At 39.1% G+C, this 20,392-nt stretch overlaps 2 protein-coding genes across 5 annotated transcripts; both read right to left on the bottom strand.

The window, feature by feature from the left end:
* Positions 1-2,065: 2,065 nt before the first annotated feature.
* Positions 2,066-4,296, bottom strand: LOC144715994 (succinate dehydrogenase [ubiquinone] iron-sulfur subunit 1, mitochondrial-like). The gene is made up of 2 exons (XM_078590975.1): positions 3,577-4,296; positions 2,066-2,431 (listed from the first exon to the last, which is right to left on the bottom strand). The coding sequence occupies exons 1-2, from the start codon at positions 4,272-4,274 to the stop codon at positions 2,251-2,253; spliced, it is 879 nt and encodes a 292-aa protein (XP_078447101.1). The 5' UTR covers positions 4,275-4,296; the 3' UTR covers positions 2,066-2,250.
* Positions 4,297-7,611: 3,315 nt separating this feature from the next.
* On the bottom strand, positions 7,612-16,994 carry LOC144715993 (DNAse I-like superfamily protein). 4 transcript variants are annotated; one of them, XM_078590973.1, is made up of 10 exons: positions 16,704-16,994; positions 15,474-15,566; positions 14,014-14,158; positions 12,654-12,855; positions 11,416-11,494; positions 10,151-10,212; positions 9,832-9,918; positions 9,344-9,447; positions 8,691-8,786; positions 7,612-7,916 (listed from the first exon to the last, which is right to left on the bottom strand). In XM_078590973.1, exons 1-9 carry the CDS (start codon positions 16,947-16,949, stop codon positions 8,731-8,733), a joined length of 1,074 nt encoding a protein of 357 aa, XP_078447099.1. In that variant the 5' UTR covers positions 16,950-16,994; the 3' UTR covers positions 7,612-7,916; positions 8,691-8,730. The 4 variants fall into 4 exon arrangements, with proteins under 4 accessions (XP_078447099.1, XP_078447098.1, XP_078447097.1 ...); XM_078590972.1 differs by lacking the exon at positions 7,612-7,916 and adding an exon at positions 8,479-8,597; XM_078590971.1 differs by lacking the exon at positions 7,612-7,916 and having other exon boundaries at positions 8,479-8,786.
* Between the last annotated feature and the right edge of the window lie 3,398 nt (positions 16,995-20,392).

Raw genomic sequence — 20,392 nt, 5'->3', positions numbered from 1 at the left:
TCAATAATCTCATCATCTTATCTTATCTTGTGTCACATTTAATGTGTATTTTATTTTAATTCAGGACCAAGCTGATGGGTGCACTATGTGTCATAAAGAACCCAGCCCAGAATGAAGTCAATGAACCATTATAAATAATTTGTAAAGGATGGATTTGGTGATTTGGTCATGAGGTTCAGGTTGATGATACCAACATAGATGGACTTGGTAATGTTGTTCAGAAATCAAGGAAGAGCTTGACAACTTGTTCAAACGTTACATATTTTGCAGTAAACATATCTAATGCTTCCATCTGTCATAAATCTCAGCAACTAATTCTAATACCCAAATATATACTAAGAATACCATTCTTTATAATGTTACCAAAAATTATAATTGTTGAAATAAACTTGACTCGCAGACTACAGTGCCACTAAGTATTGTCCAGAAAGGATGCAAGAGTTATTGTGTCTACGGATATAAAATTGGTTCTCTCATTGTCAGTCACTTCTCCCAGAGATAACTGATATGTCCCTCACTCTTTTAATCGAACATCTGACCACTTGATGGGCTGTACTTTCTTTTAATATCAGTCAGAAGGGCACGTAAAATTAACTTAAGCAAAAAGTGAGCTTGCATATCTTTTTCTAATTTCCCATTCTCTATCTATGTATCTATCTCTATCTCCCTCTCTCTATCTATCTTTACCTTTCTTTGTTTATCTCTCTCTCTCCCACCCTCCCTCCCCCGTCTCTCTATCTCCCCTCTTTCTCTCCCTCTCTCTCTCTTTCTCCCTCCCTATCTATCTCCACCTCCCTCCGATATATATAAATATATCACTCTATCTATTTCCATATCTCTTGCCCCCTTCTCTCTCTCTCTCTCTCTCTCTCTCTCTCTCTCTCTCTCTCTCTCTCTCTCTCTCTCTCTCTCTCTCTCTCTCTCTCTCTCTCTCTCTCTCTCTCTCGCTCTCTCTCATTGAGAAATATACTATGTATCGTAATATATATAGAACCTGTGATGATCATGTTTTTTCTTAGTGCTTGCCATATTGTATGTGGAAGCTGCTGGAGTCAAAGAAAAGATGGAAGGATAGGTCTTAACTTATTTTTTCCTTTTTAAAATTAAATCAGTGACCATGTTCGATTTGCTTCTCCATGATTTGTACTCAAGATTGAAATGTGGAAGATTCTTTAGGGTTCAGAGATCAACCCGTATTGGCCAGTTCAAGACCTAACATAGTATGATTAAGTGCTCAATTAAGTAGCTGGTATTAAGATTCAACGGGTTAAGTTAGTGGAACAAGTCAACAAAATTGACCCGGCCAAGACAGTCAACCAAATTTGGATTGGCAGAGTATATCTGATAGGAATGACTAACCTAGATATCATTGAATAAGATGAATTGATTTTGGTAGGCTGAACTGGTAAAATTGCAACATTAGACCATTGTAGGGATCATGGATGCAATATGATCAATCGAATGTTCAATCGGATTAAGCACTCGATCGACCCAATGAAGAACCTCAATCACTCGGGTTAGAAATTGTATTAGAACTTGATTCACACATTGGGTCAGATTGTATTAAACGATCCAGCATGATGTTCAGATCAAACAACCCGGACCAATGTGACTCCAACCGTTTGGTTTAGATCAGACCTTGTCCGATCAAATAGTTCAACTTAATAAGCAATAAGACTTCTCCCCAGCTGCCCTGTGTTTATCTCATCTACCCATTATTAAGAAAGTCATCAAAATAGCTATTAATCAAGACATTTTTTCCCCCTCGCGATCAAACATCCGACTGTTAATCAAATCCTTTTTCCGCCAAAAAACGAGGAGGTTAAACAAAGTAATAAGAAAGTACGACAACAAATGGACAACAGCTATATGAATTTCATTGTGTTCCAAAGCAACAAGACATCTCCCGAGCTGCCCTGTGTCCATCTCATCTACCCATTCTTAAGAAGGTCATCAAAAAAAAGCTATAAATCAAGACATTTATCTCGTCTACCTTTTTTTCCAGTTCCTTCAAAAGCTAGGAGATAAAAAAGAGAAACAAGAAAGCAAGAAAACAATTGGGCGATGACAATAATAATATGATGATGATGATGATAATCGTATGATGTGCAGGGGAACAAATACAAGTACATTCAGGGGCATATTCACGAGGCTGGAGAAATAAATTTATTTCCTGCCAATCGAATATTCAATTATTTAGGGTGCAAGTCTCCAGTTGGCAAATATCGTTTACCCCTCTTTGTAGATGAATCAGAGGAAGGGCTTTTGGAGCTGGAGATTCTTGATGTTGATGATCTGGAGGGCGGGGTTGAGGCCCTTGGGGCAGGCGACCGAGCAATTGTTGATCGTGTGGCAGCGGTACAGCTTGTACTCATCGCACACCGCCTCCAATCTCTCCTTTGTGTATTGATCCCTGCTGTCCGCAATCCACCTGTTCATTTATTTATTTTTTTAACAAAAAGCATCCTCATCAGGCCACCATAGACATAATCATCATCACTAAAGCATCAAGATAATATTCATTTCTTGATGACGGACATAATCATCATCATCATCATCCAATCATAAGCACCGTACACAATCATCATCGAACATAATCTTCATTACTTGATGATGGCATAATCATCATCATCGAACATAATCTTCATCACTTGATGATGGCATAATCATCATCATCGAACATAATCTTCATCACTTGATGGTGGCATAATCATCATCATCGAACACAATCATCACCATATTTTTCAATACTTAATAATAGACACAATCATCATCATCCCCAAATCACAAGTATCATGATCTCCACACCAAATCCCAGACAAGTACGGTTTTTTTTAACGAAAGACCCAGACAAGCACTTGGCACAAATTTTATCAAAAACCCAATTGCATCCAAAGACCCAAAAGATTGATTTTTTTTTAAAAAGAAAGAAAGAGGGAGAGAGAGAGAGAGAATGACCCTCAAGCCCATCACAACTAAAGCATCAAGATAATATTCATTAATAGATTATGGACATAGTCATCATCATCATCGTCCAATCATAAGCATCATAATAATCATGATCGAACATAATCTTCATTACTTGATGATGGGCATAATCATCATCATCGAACACAATCATCACCATAATCTTCATTACTTAATAATGGACATAGTCATCATCATCCCCAAATCACAAGTATCATGATCTCCACACCAAATCCCAGACAAGTACTTTATTTTTATTTGGAAAGAATCCGAGACAAGTACTTGGCACAAATTTTATCAAAAACCCAATTGCATCCAAAAACCCAAAAGATTGATTTTTTTTTTTAAAGAAAGAAAGAGGGAGAGAGAGAGAGAGAATGACCCTAAAGTCCTGCAAGAACGTGAATGAACATTGCTGGGGGAACAAAAAGAAAAGAAAAGAAAAAAGAGTACCCAAGAAAAAAAAAATCAAGAGAATTTTAGAGAAGAAGAATATATTTATATAGATATATATATATATATATATATCAGAAAACACGATGAAACAAAAGGAAGGAAAATTAAGAAAAATAAAAAGGTGAATCAGAGCGAGAAATAGGAAATGGGAACCTGTGGGCGTGGAGGAGGGCGGCGGGGCCGAGGTAGAGCTCGGGGTTCCACCAGTAGCTGGGGCAGGAGGTGCTGCAGCACGCGCAGAGGATGCACTCGTACATGCCGTCGAGCTTGAGGCGGTCGGCCTTGCTCTGCCGGTTCTCCCCGCCGTCGGCGGGGGCGCCGTCCTTGCGCTTCAGCCACGGCTCCACGCTCTTGTACTGCGCGTAGAAGTTGGTCATGTCCACCACCAAGTCCTTCATCACGAACATGTGCGGCAGCGGCGTGATCATCGTGGCCTCATCTCCGCCGCCCGCGCCGATCTTGGTGAGGCAGGCGAGCCCGTTGTCGCCGTCGATGTTCATGGCGCAGGACCCGCAGATGCCCTCGCGGCACGATCGACGGAAGGTCAGCGTCGGATCGACCTCGTTCTTGATCTTGAGCAGCGCGTCGAGCACCATCGGCCCGCACTCGTTCAGGTCGATCTCGAACTCCTGCAGCCGCGGCTTCTCCTCGCCCTTGTCCGGGCTCCACCGGTAGATCTGGAACTTCTTCAGATTCTTCTTCTTCTCCGTCGATTCCGATCTCGATTCCGACGCCGACGATCTCTCCTGAAGGAAGGAGTGGCCGGGCGGCGCCGCCGCCTCCTTGCTCCCCGCCGCCGCCCACGCCGCCGCCGAGCCCCGCCGGAGAAGCCTCCTCGCCGCCATCGCCATCGCCCTTCTTCCTCGCGAATTTGGGGACTCCCAATTAACGCCCCCCCCCCCGGCTCTATTTATAGGCTTTTCTTTTTCTCGCTGCGAAATATTTACACGTATTTTTCTACCGATTTTCTACTGTACGGGCGGGGTATTTACACGCCCTCTCCTCTTCTTTTGTAAATGTCTTGTTCCGAATAGCGGGTATTATCGTAAACCTTTTGCTTTTAGGGTCTTTTATATAATATTCTCTTACTGGAATAACCCTTATTTATACTGTTTAGGGGCTTCTCTGAAACCTTATCATTTCTCTAATTTTTTTCTACAAGTCTTGTGTTTTGAATAGCTGGTGTTAATGCAAATCTTGTACTATTAGCGGTTCTATAGTATAGTTTTTAACGGCGTCTCTGTAATTGGATAGCACACATTTGTACGCTTTTAAAGTATTTAGCGTCTTTCTTAAACAGTAATCTTTCACTGATTTCCTCTCCTTTTTTTGTAAAATTCTTGTTCTGAATAGCTGGTATCAATCCAAATCTTGGCATTTTTAAGAGCTTTTCAATAATAATCTCTAAGTGCTCCTCCGTAATTGGATAACGCAGATTTGTACGAGTTTTAAAGTATTTAGGATATTTTATAAAGAAATATCTTATCCGTAATTGGATAAAGTATTTAGGGACTTTCTCTTAAAAAAAATATCTTTTACTCCTGTCCTCTCTATAAAAAGTCATTTTTAAGACACTAGTATTTATACAAATCTTGTATTATTACGGATTTCGGGTAATAATCTCTGACTGCTTCTCTGTAATTGGATAACGCACATCTGTACGATTTTTAAAAGTATTTCGGGTATTTTCTTACAAACTATCTTTGACTGCTTCCCTCTCTTTTCCTAAAAGTCTCTTTTGAACAGCTGGTACGTATACAAATCTTGTACTATAAGGGCTTTTATATAATAATAATAATCCTCAACTGCTTCTCTGTAATCGGTGGCGTCGGGCAGTAACAGTATGGGGCCCGCAGTTCGCCACGTGGCCTTATCTCACACGTTCGATTTTCAAAAAAGTGAGTCGTTGGTGTATCCATCTTGGATAACACATATCGTCTAAATATCTCTCCAGTAGATAAACTGTGAAGAACTTTAATCAATAATTCCAATAAACGAGATTTTTCAGCAGAGGAAATACAAACTATAATCTCATTATTATATATATGAGCAATTAATTTCAAATAAAACAGAGTCATAACCACTTAATATTATTTTACCAAGACACTAAATCTCAGTTTTATGGAGGGGTACCTAAATCTGAGAGTAAAATAATTTCAAGTAAAATACAAGAGCATTTAATTTTCAATAATTCAGGGAGTCATAATCACTTAATATTCAACCACAAGAAGTGCACATTAAATCTCATTTTTCTAGAGAGGACTCTAAATCTAAGAAATCTAAGAAATATGTGTTTAACTGTATATCATCACAGAATCATAATCTCTTAATATTTTACCACAGCAAAGTACACCATAAATCTATGTTCATGGAGGGGACTCTAATCAGATATATTAATATAATTTCAAATAAACTACATGTGCATTTAATTTGATATAATAAAGACAGCCGCTATCGCTGTGTACTGCATGACAAAATACATCTACATTGAATATTCAAATTCCACGCAATAAAAAAGGGAGGTTATACTCTTGAGTTTAGAAGATCATGATATTATATTTTCCAGGAATCTGATATCTGAAATAAAATTTCCGTGTATTTACTTGAAATTGCATTATTATATCAAATTTAGTGTCCCCTCCATGAATCTAAGATGCCACTGCTTAATTAAAGATAAGAAAAAATAGGAAAAATAAATAAATTACCAAACTTCTCATTTGAAATTTCAATTAATAAATCATCTTTCTACCATTAAATGACTTTCTCGTATTGGTCATTTCATTAATATACTTGACGAGTTCTACTTGAATTTTATACCTAAAAGTCTCATTTTGGACATAATTGAATTTTATAAAATAATAATCCTTAACAGCTTCTCTGTAATTGGTGGCATCAGTCAGTAACAGTATGGGGCCCGCATTTCGCCACGTGGCTTTATGTCAGACGTTCAATTTTCAAAAAAGTGAATTGTTGTTGTGTCCACCTTGGATAACACATATCGTCTAAATATCTCCTCCAATAGATAAATTGTTAAGAACTTTAATTAATAATTCCAATAAACGAGATTTTACAGCTGAAGAAATACATACTACAATCTCATTATTATATAGCAGCAATTAATTTCAGATAAAACAGAGTCATAACCACTTAATATTTTACCAATACACTAAATCTTAGTTTTATGGAGGGGAATCTAAATCTGAGACTAAGATACTTTCAATTATATACATGCGCATTGAATTTGAAATAATTCATAAAGTCATAATCAATTTATATTTAACCACAACAAGTGCACTTTAAATCTTAGTTTTCTAGATACGACTCTAAATCTAAGAGTAACACAATTTCAATGAAATAAATATGCATTTAATCATATATAATTCACAGAATCATAATCACTTAATATGTAACCACAGTGAAGTGCACATTAAATTTATGTTCATGGTGGGGACTCTAATCAGATTTAGTATAATTTCAAATAAAATACATGTGCGTTTAATTTGATATACTATTGAATATTCAAATTCCAGGCAGGAAAAAAGGAAGGTAATACTCATGAGTTTAGAAGATCATGATATTATACTTAATCTTTAACCACAGGAAAATGCACCGTAAATCTCTGTTCATGGAAGGGACTCTAATCAGAGAGAGCAAGAAACTTTCAAATAAACTACATGTGCATATAATTTGATATGCTAAAGATAGCCACTATCACCATGTATTGCATGACAAAATACATCTACATCGAATATTCAAATTCCACGCAGTAAAAAGGGAGGTAATTCTCATGAGTTTAGAAGATCATGATATTATATTTTTCAAGGAATCCAATATCTAAAATAAAATGCCCGTATGTTTATTTGAAATTACATTATTACATCAAGTTTAGAGTCCTCCACATGAATATGAGATGCCACTGCTTAATGAAAGATAAGGCAAATAAGGAAAAATAAATCAGTCACCAAACTTCTGAATTGAAAATAAAAATAAATAAATTATCTTTCCACCAGTAAACGATTTTCTCGGATTGGTCATTACATCAAAATATTTGACGAGTTCTAATTGAATTTTATACCTTAAAGTAATATGAAACTGAGAAAATTTCCCTCGATTTAACTAACATTTTACTAAAGAGTATCAATCATGAGAACCTTTGTACCATGGCATTGCAAATTCAATATCTTTGTAAAAGAACGACTGATGGCCATCGTCATTTGTGGGTGAGTTTGCAATTTAGACAAAGTTTGGGGACTTTCACGAAATTATATATCGCAATGATGTTCAAGAGTGAAGGGACTTATGGATGCATCCTCAAAATGCATCTAAGTGGGGGACTTATGGACAAATTTTTCATGACCTTAAATCAGCATCAAGACTTATCTTTTTAAGAAAAACTATATTTTTGTATCCATAAAATGATCACTTTTTCCTTGTGGCCACTGGGCTGAACTGACATTGAGCAGAGAATGCAAGACATAATGATAAGGTTGACCCTGCATAAACGTTATCAACGGTTTTATGAACATGTTCAACCAAGAGGCAAATGATCATTGTTAAATGTATAGGCGGAAATATAAGCCTAAAAACAATAATTGTCTCTCTATCTATCTCTTCTAGGTAGATCCATTATCGGGTCCGGGTGGACCCATTACCCGAATCCTTATCGGATTCGGGTAAGTTATAACGGCTATTTTTATAGCCGTTATAACACTAGCCGTTATTAACGGCTAGTTAATCCCCCTATAAAAAGGAGGGATTACTCAATGTGTTTTGTGTTGGTTTTTGGTAAAACAAAGATTTAGATTTTTCTTCTTCTCTCAGTCTCTCTCGCCTTCCTACTCCTTCACTGAGCAAGAAGCCAAGTCGACAATCATAATACATTTGTTTTTATGAGCGACACGTCGCTCCAAAAAAGAACTAAATGCAACCAAAAATAAAAAAGTTTGGTTCGTTACGGATGGATGCACAGTTCATTGGCGAGAGTGAGAGAGACGAGAAACAAGAGAGATGAAAAATGACAGAGAAAGATAGAGATGAAGAGAGAGAGAGAGAGACTAGAGAGATATGATAAAGAAATACCCCTGAATCACATTGGTCAATTGGGTACAAGTCAGGTGGATAAACACCGGTGCATAAAAAATAAGAATAAATCAAGAATCCGGGACCAGTCTGAACTGCACGAACACCAGTGCGCAGGTAAATAAACAGAGAAATTCAAGAAAATTTGACAAAATGATGTGGATGTAGATAAAGATCAAGTTCTTTACCACAAAAATTACTATGAATCGAGGAAGAAACTTCACGCGCTTAATCCTCCGGGGAAAGCTCCAAGGAGACAGGGCAGTGATCGCTGCCATAGTAACCTACAATTGTTTCTTATTTTTTATTATCCCAGTTCCGCGATGAAAATGCATTAATAACTTTATTGAGGGAAAAACATGTGGTGTTCACCATAATCCAGTCGAATGTAACATAGATAAAATCCAGAGCAGAGGAAAAAACACAAATGCAACACACGAACTGTCAAAATTAAGATTGGAGAGATGAAATTAAGTTACTATTAATTCTGATATCAATGTAGTCATGATTGTATTGGGCTGGATTAGTTGCGGCCCGATACCGGTTACAACAGTCATGGATAACAACTAAAATAGCTTTGAACGGTGTGCAGCACATGCGCCTCATGTGCTGCATAGTGATGCCAAAACAACAATAATACCTCTGCTACTATGAACAATTATCTTCTGAATTTTTTATTCATTTGCATCGAACTTGAAACTGTCCCATTTTTTTCAGAAGTTGGAATATGCATCTCCCTTTAGTCTCATTAGAATAAATGACAACATGTAGCAGATGGGACCAATATAAAGAACTGAATTTTTTTTATTTTCTTTCTCTGGGGTATCTGAATCGTTCTTACCTTCCAGCTCAATACCATGCCCGTGAATCTGACACGAAGTGATTCTATCTCTGAGCTTCTCAGAAACAATGAAGTAGTCTATCCGCATTCTTTTGCCTCGGTATCTGCATGAGAGGATAAAGAAAACGAAATAACCCATATGATACAGATTTCTTATGGAGAAAACGAAATTAGGGAAGATCACCGATTTCGGGTGATCTTCCCTAATTTCTTCAAAAAATGATATAGAACTGAGGCCAATCTTCTGTCAGAAATAGGGGTATAATTGTAGAATTCCTTTATGAAGACATATAGTGCAGAAGCAAGAGAGAGAGAGAGGGAGGAAGAGACAGCAGTCAATCAAACACAAGGGTTCTCTACCTTCATATAGTGGAGGAATCCTCAGAAAACAAATTACATAAATACCCCTCATTCTAACGGATTCAATGAAAAGTGAGTCCACTGGATGTTTGAAGAAGTCATAGGAGAGAAAAATAAGAGCCGCTTACTTTCCGATAGGATTTCCGGACCAAGAAAATCCTCCATCCATATCTTGTTCTCCATGAAGATGTCTGTACGCGTCAACAAGCTTACCTCTACAAACGAAGAAAAAATGATATGCATCACTTCATCGCCTAAGTTGTTCATTTGGACCCAATGTTCATGATTGACGAATGGAAGAATCAAATATCACGTCCATTTATTTTTTTATGGTCCGATTGTAGTAGCTTAATCTGGTTGGAGAAGTCCGTTCAAGGAACTCCTATGCCACATTTTAATGGAAGAAAACATTTTACGGCCGAGAATAATTTCATTTTCAAAACTCACTGAGATAGTATTTTGGCAAACCGCTGCCTTTCGGCCAATGTAAATCCAGGTTGACCGCAATCCTAAAACATGCAAAAGAAACAAAGTATTTCATCATAAAAATGTCAGAAAATGTTTTGAAGCGAGAAATATTACGCTAAGAATTTTTATCACAGTTGAATGCAGGAGCTCGTTCCTGTGTCCATGTATTCATTTACTTATTCCCTTTCTTATGTAACTGGGAGCTGGCAATAAATGAGTGAGCCCATTCCATGGTCTTTACTTAAGTAGCTTAAGTTTGACTCCTGTCATGGGCCTACTTATGATTTATTCCTAGCACGCCTTATTTTGTGGCTAGTATTTAAGCCAATATCTCACAATGAATCAGTAGATGTTCTATTACAAGAGATCCAAGGAATGGCTGCTTGAGACATACGATCCGACAAAGCCCACGAGAATGCATTCACTGGATTTAGGGGGTTTATATGGAAAGAATCTGAAAGAGAACTTGTTGTTGGTCTCCATCGAGGAAATATCTAGTAAGGGAAAAGAGAGAGAGAAAGAGAGATGGGACCTCCTTACTAGAGGGTTGCACGTATTTTAAGGGAGACTACCTGTTAGCTACAGTCAAGAATTGCTCCTTTACATTTGTATGTTTGTGTTTCTCTTTGTTCATGTATGGCTCAATAAGATCCACGAACAAAACAATTCGGATAGGACTCTCCTTGTACAGGAGAGAGTCAAAATATAGCAGATCAAATCAATTATCAGGTAAATCGAAATGGAGTTCCACCAAAGATAACAATTGTAGCATACACTGAAGAAGTAAAGAGATGATCGAACCAGGATCTCCCGATCCCCCTCTCGACGCAGGCTTCTCCTGCTCTCCAGCCCTTCCTGCGCTCTGATGGGCCTCAACGATTTATTGAGAAATAAGACTTGGTCTCCCGGTGCTGATCTTCGTCTTTATTTATAGGCTCGTTGACTCTATTAGAGTCCATGAGCTGACGTGGACTTACAGGTGCGGTTAAGCCTTCTTCTTTTCTAGTTTCTTGAAAGGAACTTATCAATAGCCCATTATAATAGGCCCATTACTATGTAGCCTATATTAGTACCCTTCTTTGGGTACTATGTATAAGTAGGATTAAAAGATAGCAGGGCAGCTAGAGGTTACTTACCTTTATATAGAAATGGAAAAGTACACGAAAGACCTTATTTCTTTCTTTCACCACCAATTCTACATAGAAAATAAATCAGATCGAGAAGGATTAAAATAAGTATCACACCTCTGTATTTGGAGGAACGTAGCCATTGAGCTTGGCGCTGATAAAAAAGTCTGGATGGGTCACGTCAATATCCTGGTGACTGCAATCTCGATTGGAAGATATGAGAAACGTGAAAACAGACACAATACAGGGAAGAACTATTTTTTTTCAAAGACAATGCCAGGCACCAAAGAAATCATAGTGAAAGAAAGAAGAATCAGCATAAAAAGGTTACGTTAAAAATAATAGACCAAAGATATAAGTGAAAATAACCTCTTTACGAAGAGACCATTTCTCATGACCCCTCTATATGCCCAGTAAAAGTCTAATTCTGTAAGAAAGACGTTTTCATGAAAAATAGGGAGAGAGAGAGAGAGAGACGAGCAGGGACGGTATCATTAGGGGAAATATCTAATGATATATTGCTCGCCTAAAGTGGTTGTCACCATTTTTCCTCGGTAAAAAGGTTTCTTCTATCCTTTATTTTGCATCTTCTAGTTTTCCCAACGCTCCTACCAGGAACGGGTAATGCCAAAATCCTATTCATTTTCCATATCCCCCATTCCATCTCAACAGCAGAAAGCTTTCACTTAATTCCAATACTCCTCAAGCAGGCGAATAAAAGACAATTAATAACAAGGAATTTCACCAAAGGAACTGGATCCAGTTCCTTTTCCTTACAGCATTACTTCGGAAACAGTTTCTGCAACTAACTCCTCTCCAAAATGTCTTTCTTATTCTATTTGTGAGAAAAAAGAAGCTGTTAAGACTCCAATGCCCTGCTCTTATTCTGGAGGATCACTGCATGTGAAGAACTAGGGCAGAAGGAAGAAAGGGATCTCAAGTTTTATTGAATTAGGAAAGGTAACGCTAACTTCATTTCCCAGAGCTAACGCAACATAAATACTATATAACAGATTGGGATTTTAATATCCGAATCCAATAGAGCCGCAGTGGCCATAAAGGTACAACGGTCAAAAAAGAAACATGCCAACTTTTTTTGAAATATGCCAACTTCTAACACTATTCTATATCTATTTAGGTGAGCTTCCACCTGCACTATTTCTTCATCGTGGAATAAGAGGTGTCATTTCAAAGGCCAGCGTTTCACACTTTTAGTCACTACTTTCCTCTCATTTCTTTCCTACAAATTGTACATCAAATCCTGATTGTGTGCATCAATCAGTAAAAAGATAGTGAACTGCCTTCTACGGTCTAACAAAATAAGGAGAAATATCGGAGCAAGTCCAATAGTTTACCTCACATTCAAGTCTCCACACCAAATCAAAGGTTTATGACTCGCCCAAAGAACAAACTCAAGCATCCTTTTGTCCCATTTCCTTCTCCTTTGGAACGAAGTTTCATCGTCTTTCCAACCATTGTTAGGGACGTAGGTATTTAAAAGGTAAAACGATTCAAATTCTGCCAAGATCACCCTTCCATCTGGTTCATGCTTTGAGGCTGCAAATAGAATAAACGCAAAACACTTCATCTTTGGCGCTGGTGAGTTTTACTAGTAGGTTATTTTTTTTCAAAGAAAGATAGGGTGATCACACAAAGTTGGTGACCCTCCCAATGAGGTATAAAAATATATGATCGTTAAGTACACGTAGGGCCTTGGCCTGGCCTACTAGTGCATGATGGTTCCTGTTGATGCATAAACAGAGCTAAGAAATGATGTATTAATTATATCTCGAGTTCATGATAACCACAAAGAATCATATTGTCCAAATCAACAATATATCACAAAAATAATTTACATTTTCTTGTCAAATTTGAACAAGTGGCATGCGTTGGTTATATTTCTCCGAACAACGAAAAATATTCTTCTGTGAGAAGAATCAAAGACAAAGATAACTATACGCAAGCCTTCTGGAAGTTGAAATTTTGGCCAAAGAGGAAAACTTAGCTTACTCCAAATCATAGAGACGGCTGATAATATAAATGGCACACTTTGCCTTTTGCTTTATTTGACACTGGCTGATAATATAGACAGAATGTTTTGACTATTGATCAGAGACATTGCACAATAAAAAGTTGCCATCAGCAAATACTGTGCATGTCAAAGAAAAAATACTGTGCAGACCAGACCTCACGTTCTCCCTGGGTTGAAAATTTTAACCCTATTGTAATTGAATAATTAAGGTTAGAGAGACCAAAAAGATAATTCAATAACTGCCAAATGGCTTTATCAGTTCAGGTTACATAAATCTAGGGCCTGGCTCAATCCGAGTCAATAAACTGATCCCTTATTGGCGGACTGTCTTAAGGACATATTTATAAGTATGGGAAGATAGGCTTTTTAAGATATATTGCAACCAGAAAGAGTGAGTTAATTCAAATAGAAATAAAGAAACAACCCTGATTAAAAGGGCCGAAATCTGATTACCATATTGCCATAAATCGGAAACAAAGTGATTAGTTATTGGAGGAGAGAGGAAGTTATAAAACTTCAAAGAAGGCTGAAACAACAATATAGCAATCCCGGCCAATGAAATGAGTGGTGAGTCAAAGGCTGTGATATAATAAACTATCAAGAGGTTAAACAACCATTGAATCAGCAGAATAAGATAAGTCTGAATAACAAAATGTATATTTTTTCTTCTTTTCATGACTTACTGGTTGGATCGAGGGAGAAGGTAACCCTTTTTGGCTGGTATTGCCTTTTGAGCATCAAAGCAGTTCCCCCATACTTTGACTCAGAAAGTGACCACCAAACACGATAGCTTTTAAACACTGTATTTGATAAAGCTCTCATGAGAATCTGCACATGTTTCAAAAATTAACACTAGATCAGATGACGTATCAAAAGGAGACAGTGGGCTGTTTTACAGGAATTCCTAATACTCAGACGTGAATGTCAGGATCCCCAAACCCCATCAGGATTATTTGTTTTTCAGCATTAATGATGTTCCCTTAAAAATTGGTAGTCATCCATTACTGAGCCTGGCAGACAAGACGTTGTTATGAACTGGACAAAGAGATCCAGGCTTGTTGTCATTTGGTTTCTTCCTTATCTCTTGTCATCTATCCCTCTAGACACTGTCACGAGCATTCTCTTAGGAGACCTACCTGAGGTCATAAACAGTAAGCTAATCAAAATGCCTAGATCGTATGCTTTATAGTATATAGAGGTACACTACATGTGTATTCATCAAAATCATTTTTTAGAACAATCTTGGAAATAATGGGTGACGCTGTAACGTGCTAAAAGACTGCGATCATATCGAAAGTGGATTATCCAAAAGTGAATGTGAGTGATGATCAATAAAGAAAGATATAGAGATCAATCTAGAAGGAGCTGGCTGACGTTCTTGCAGATTATTCACAAATTTAATAATACTTCTTGGCCATAGTCTGAAAGGGGAGGACTACCCTTTGGCTAAAAGGATGGGAAAATCGTACAAGGATTGAGGATTGTATCTGTTATGATCTCTAACCCCATCGGGGTTATTTTGGTCATTCATCTTTTATGTTATTCCCTTTAAACACTTCGAGCTTTCCCCTACAGAACACAGTCAAGGATTCAGAGACTTTAGGCTGGCAGACCCTACCTGAGGGGCCACAGGTGCCAACCCCGGCCTATTCTCTTTTGACTCTATCTCACTTGCTTCTAGCAAACCTCTCGATATCATTGGCGATTAGGACAGATGTTCAGGTCCTTATCAGTATCATAACAAAAGAGAATCAAACGGGAAGAAAACTTCCGAAAAAATCAGCAATGTCAGGCGAGTAGTCTACAGACTAAAAATAACATCTATTACATGAACTGAAAAATAAAAACTCAATAAAGGCAACAAAAATCAAACCTCTGATAGCGAAATCTCTGCAGAACACATAAAAAAGATATTTATTCCTAGTTATAATTGCGCAACAGTCCTGCAATTTGAACTATAGATTATGTAAAACATTAAAATGACATATTTACATCAAAGAATCTCTCTATCTCGTAAATTATTTTATGAAAAAAAACACCTGTAGGTTATTCAAAGTTATTCAAAGTTCTCTTTAAACACTTCGTAAATTATCTCGTAAATTATTCTATCTCGTAAGTTATTCAAAGTTATACTAACAAGCACCTGCTTTTCCTCTCGTGCAGAACTAGTGTCGTCTTTCAACTCTGAAGGATTTTTTACACCTCCCTTCGGTCCCGCAGCAGGCATTCTTACTTCCTACAGCAATATATTCGGGATGAGTTTATTGGCATAAATCCTTAAGTAGCTAATTTACCTAGAATTTCTCCATGACTTGTAGATAGAATCAAATCTACTTCTAAATTCAACCATTCAGGAGTAAAGCAGCTTAAACCAAAAATCTCCGGGGATGAATTATTACAGATAGATGGTAGGAGAAATGCCTCTTCAGTACTTTCGTAGGGTTATTTTAGCAAATCTTAATCACCCATCTGCCTACATAAGGCAGATAGAGCGAAGTAGAAGAGTGTATGTATAGAGCCCAAAATTGTGTTCTAGGGCGGCGGAGTTCTCCCCCTCCCGCCCTACGTGTTCCCCAATTACTCAAGTTCCAACAATTAGAATTTTATCAAGGAGTTGACGGGACATTGTCGGTGTTGAAAAATAAGAAAAGTTCAAACAAATAGGAACATATTACATAATTTGTTACTTGCATCCAATAATCTGACAATTGCATACAACATATTTCATATCTACAGCGCTCATCAGTAAATAGACAGTCAAGTAGCTAATAATTACGCGCTTCTGCTGCCATCTCCGAAAAAAATTATGAGAAACCCCAATTTCACATTCTGGCTCTCAATACACCGAATTTCTCATATTTTTCCTCACTAATGGGTTCCTCTACGTAAATAATTACTGAACACTGAGACTTGCTCCCTACGTACAATTCAAAGAGCAGAGTGTAGGAAAAGAGAACTGAAACATTCCATACGAAACGACTCTCTCGGAACGGAAGTGACTTCTAATCTCAGATGTAAGCAGATATCTAAGACATCAAGCAATGAAGACACTGAATCACATTTTCCCTTCTTAAATTCGAACGTCATTTGCATGTAAAATTATGTCGACGCCACATGAAGCTAAGAATTGAATCACGCATCAGCCGCTATCACAATGAGCTCTCCCCTCGACATAAATTAATCAAATCCATCATAAATTTTAAATCCTAAACATTTATCTGATCACGATGTATATCGTAAGGCTTAACACTTTCTTAACCTAAAAAAATGGAAACATCTTAAATATTTCAGAACTACGAGAATCGATCCCAAGTAACGTAGAGACAGAGAAAAAAGCTCAGGGATCGACAATAACAGCAAGCAAAGGACATACCTGGATGCAGATCGCATCGGGATCGAGCTGCTGCACGAATTTAGAGAACTCCGGCCAGTCATTTTTAACCCTAAGCAGGAGGCTGTTCGCGTTCCATGTCAGGATCTTGAGCGGGCACAGCTTTTGACATTGCGATTCCCCCTCAATCAACGAATCCTTTGGCCTTCCGACTTCGTCTACCTCGGCGGAAGCCGCGAACTTCTTGGGATTTCCTTCCTTCTCCACCGGCTTGAAGAATCTCTTCATCTCCGGATGAACTCTCGAGCGACTCTGTCCTCTTACTTCACTGTTCTCTTCTACCGTTCTTCGCGCCAACTGCGCCAATATATATACAGGGAAAGCGCGGAAATATTACCTTTAAATTTAATGTATAAGTTTTCTCTCTTTTGTTTTTTAATGAAAGTGGTGTGTATGCCTATTTTAAAATGAACATTACAATCAAAAGGAGTTCTAAATATAAAGATCTAGATAAAGTTTGCAAATGATCAATTACTTATTGAGATTAGGGATCTGAAATTAGATAAGAGTAATCCCCTTTGAATTATAATGTTGATCGATGTATCAGATCAGCAGATAGGGACAGGACAAAATACTATGTTCGTTTGCGAACGTGCGAATGAACACAAGCAAACACAAACAAGAACATAGAAAATCCTAATGAACAGTTTCACAAAATCCTATCAAGGGATAATTCTAAATTGTAATTCACCAAATTTGCATCAGAAAATGAAAGATAGTTCTATCTAGTTATTAGAGGAAATATCTATGAGTGGTTATTGAAATTATTGATCTTATAAAGTGAACTGAAAAGCACTAGATTGTCATCAGTAGGCAGCATGCAATTCTGAAAATTAATATATATTGGCTTTTCTTGTTTTTTTAAAGATGGTCATAAGTTAATTACATTGGTGAATATGATGTGATGTAACACGAAGGGTGCCGTGATCAGCCAGCTCGTGTTGTACGGCACAGGGAGGAGTGTATAATCAGATATGCGGCAATGCGCACGTGATGCAAGCGAAGTAAAATCAATGAAAATATATGAAAAGTCAATGCGGATCGAGGCGGTAAGACCAGAGTAACGACGCGAGGGGTCTAGGGCAGCGGCAGGCTCCCGATGGCCCAAGTAATCAGCTTGAAGGCCGACAGAAGGGGGACAATCACCGTAGCCGAGAACGATACAAATTTGACATCGAGAATAAAATTTCCTAACACGAGCTCGGCGACTATCCTACATCACGGAAATTCCAGCAGCGAAGCAGACGACGATAATAATATTACTGAGAGAATAAGGAAAGGGCTGTGTGACCTGCGGGCCCGGGGGACTGATGCTCGATGATGTGGATCGTAGTTATCGTCGCCGTCATCGTAGAGTGCGAGTAGGCCCCTCCGAAGACAATCACGAATCGTGTGGGTAGATTGCTGGCCGCGGCTCGCGACCGCTAGGGCTGCGGGCGCAGACTGGTCGCAGCTGCTAGGGCTGCGGGCGGGGGCTTGGTCGAGGCGGGCGGCCGATACGGCGGTCGTACGCCTGGCTGTGGGCTGCAGCCACTGGTCTGGCTGCGGTTGGTGCCGACCGCAATGGAAGCGATCTTCGGCGGAGGCACTGCAGCGGATGGCGCCACTGAGGTTGCAGCTTCGGTGGGAAGGGGATGTCCCCAGTATAGTTCAGGATCGTCCCGGACATGGACGATGGACGGAACGGGACGAATTTCGTCCGTACGACGTCTGGATTCATTGCAGGGACGAAGGACAGGACGAATTTTTGTCCGATGTTAAGAAAATTCGTACCGTCCCATCCTTCATCACGGACGAAAAAAACTCGTCTTATGTAGAGTTCCAGGCGGCAAAGCAAGATTTGAAGGCAAGGGCGAGGAGCTGCTGCCCGCCACGGAGGAGAAGCTGGTCGACGTAGTGGCAGAGGGCCGCCCTGAGAAGGCAGCGGTCGCAGCCTTCGCCGGAGATCGTCGGCCATCACCGCGGAGCGCCGCCACTGGACGGAAGAAGAAGGCCAGCCGGCTTTAATTTTAATATATATTTTTCTACGTTTTTTAGGGAAATAAGAAGGAGAGAGAATGTGAATTGTCATAGCGAGGCCATGTGGATACATCTCAATCGTCGGATGTGAATTTGGCGGTTATCGTCCAGATACGTCTGTCCATCGTCTAAGACCTCTGGCAGATGGTTTTTTTCGTCCCAATGGACGAAAACATCCCGTCCAGTGGTCCAAGGGACAAATTTTTGTCCATACTTTCGTCCATATCATTGGACGGGATGATTTTTTCATCCCGGGAAGAAAAAATTGTCCCGTCCGCATCCCTGAACTGTAGCCACGACAAGGAGGCATCGACAGGGCTCGGTAGGACGGTGGGCGTGCACCAAGAAGGATCCTACTGATGACAGGCGATGGGGTCATCGACGACGGCGGCAGCGGCTGATCTCCCGACGACGGTGTTGTCTTCACGGCGGTGAACTGGCGATGGCGGCAGTAGATCGACGGCGTTGTCCACAAACTACACGAACATAATCTAAGATAATCTCGCTATCGGAGATGATGGGACTCAAATTCTCATTCAACAAAGTCCAATCGTTTCTTTGGAGTAGCTTCCCTTATATAGGGTAGGGAGGGGTTGCCCTAAAAGGGCCCAATTAGGGGAATGTCCAACGTGGGGGACTTCCCCTAATGGGCCGAACAAAACCAAAAAAGATACAAAAAAGAGACGTCGAGAAGCCAAAATATGGCGGCCCTCGATAAAGTCCATAACGAAAAGAAAATTGCAGAAAATAAACGAACTGTGGAGGCATGTCGTCAAGATGGATACTTAAAGCTCGGGTCATTTGCGTCAGCTCGGGCTACACGACTGGCTGCTGATGAGCTCGGCCTCGATCCTCCTGATGGTACTCCATCATGATTATTCTAAATCAAAACACATGTTTCTTTCATTTTAATTCTTTCTCCATAGGCCTATGAAAGCAATCATTGTCACAAGGCCTATGCCTTCATGATGGAAAATGGGTAGAGCAGTTTCCCTTATGTCAAAACCTTCCCCTTGCTCATTTCCTTTTTTTGACTTTTCTTTCTTTATTATCTTTCCTGCACTATTTTTCATTCTACTTGGCTACTTCTTCCGCTTGTTTTTATTTTTACTACCCTCTTTCATTCTTTCAGCCGGGGTTATCAAACAGAGGACAATCCATCATCTGTTCTGTCTGATTTCCTCAAGCGTCATCATCCAAAGCAATGCATAGATGATTCAACAAATTGAAACCAGCCATCAGTCATCCATCACAGATGACCAATGACTGATGATGTACATGATGGGACAGAAGACCGATGATGTTTAGGATGACAAAAGGGTTCATGAATATTTAAAAAATAAAGAAATGACAGTACCTTCATAGACAGAGCTGACGGGGATGAACATTATCAATGGCGTGCATGAGACCATGGATTACTGGGACGAGGATCATTCACAATGTAGATATTGAGTGTCAACTATGGGGACGATGATTATGAGGATGGGGATGATGAAACCATAGACAAAGGGTAAGAAGAGCTTCGATGAGGCAAGCAACAATGATCGACGACGGCAATGACAACCATGGATGATGACATGTATAAAATATGCTGATGATGGGAGCACAGATCATGAATGATGCTGACCACAACCCCTGATACCAAGGGTAAG

This window comes from Wolffia australiana, chromosome 20 (genome assembly GCF_029677425.1).
Source record: "Wolffia australiana isolate 7733 chromosome 20, ASM2967742v1".
In the NCBI taxonomy this organism is placed as follows: domain Eukaryota; kingdom Viridiplantae; phylum Streptophyta; class Magnoliopsida; order Alismatales; family Araceae; genus Wolffia; species Wolffia australiana.
The sequence above is the reverse complement of the archived record's forward strand: the minus strand, read 5'-3'. Positions and strand labels throughout refer to the sequence as shown.

Excerpts from the sequence above, each read along its gene's own strand:
- LOC144715994 (XM_078590975.1), bottom strand. The coding sequence starts at position 4,274 with ATGGCGATGGCGGCGAGGAGGCTTCTCCGGCGGGGCTCGGCGGCGGCG. Across the intron at positions 2,432-3,576 it reads GCCCTCCTCCACGCCCACAG|GTGGATTGCGGACAGCAGGG; the intron begins GTTCCCATTTCC and ends ATAAATGAACAG.
- LOC144715993 (XM_078590973.1), bottom strand. The coding sequence starts at position 16,949 with ATGAAGAGATTCTTCAAGCCGGTGGAGAAGGAAGGAAATCCCAAGAAG. Across the intron at positions 15,567-16,703 it reads CCGATGCGATCTGCATCCAG|GAAGTAAGAATGCCTGCTGC; the intron begins GTATGTCCTTTG and ends ATATTGCTGTAG. Across the intron at positions 9,448-9,831 it reads TCCGGAAATCCTATCGGAAA|ATACCGAGGCAAAAGAATGC; the intron begins GTAAGCGGCTCT and ends CCTCTCATGCAG.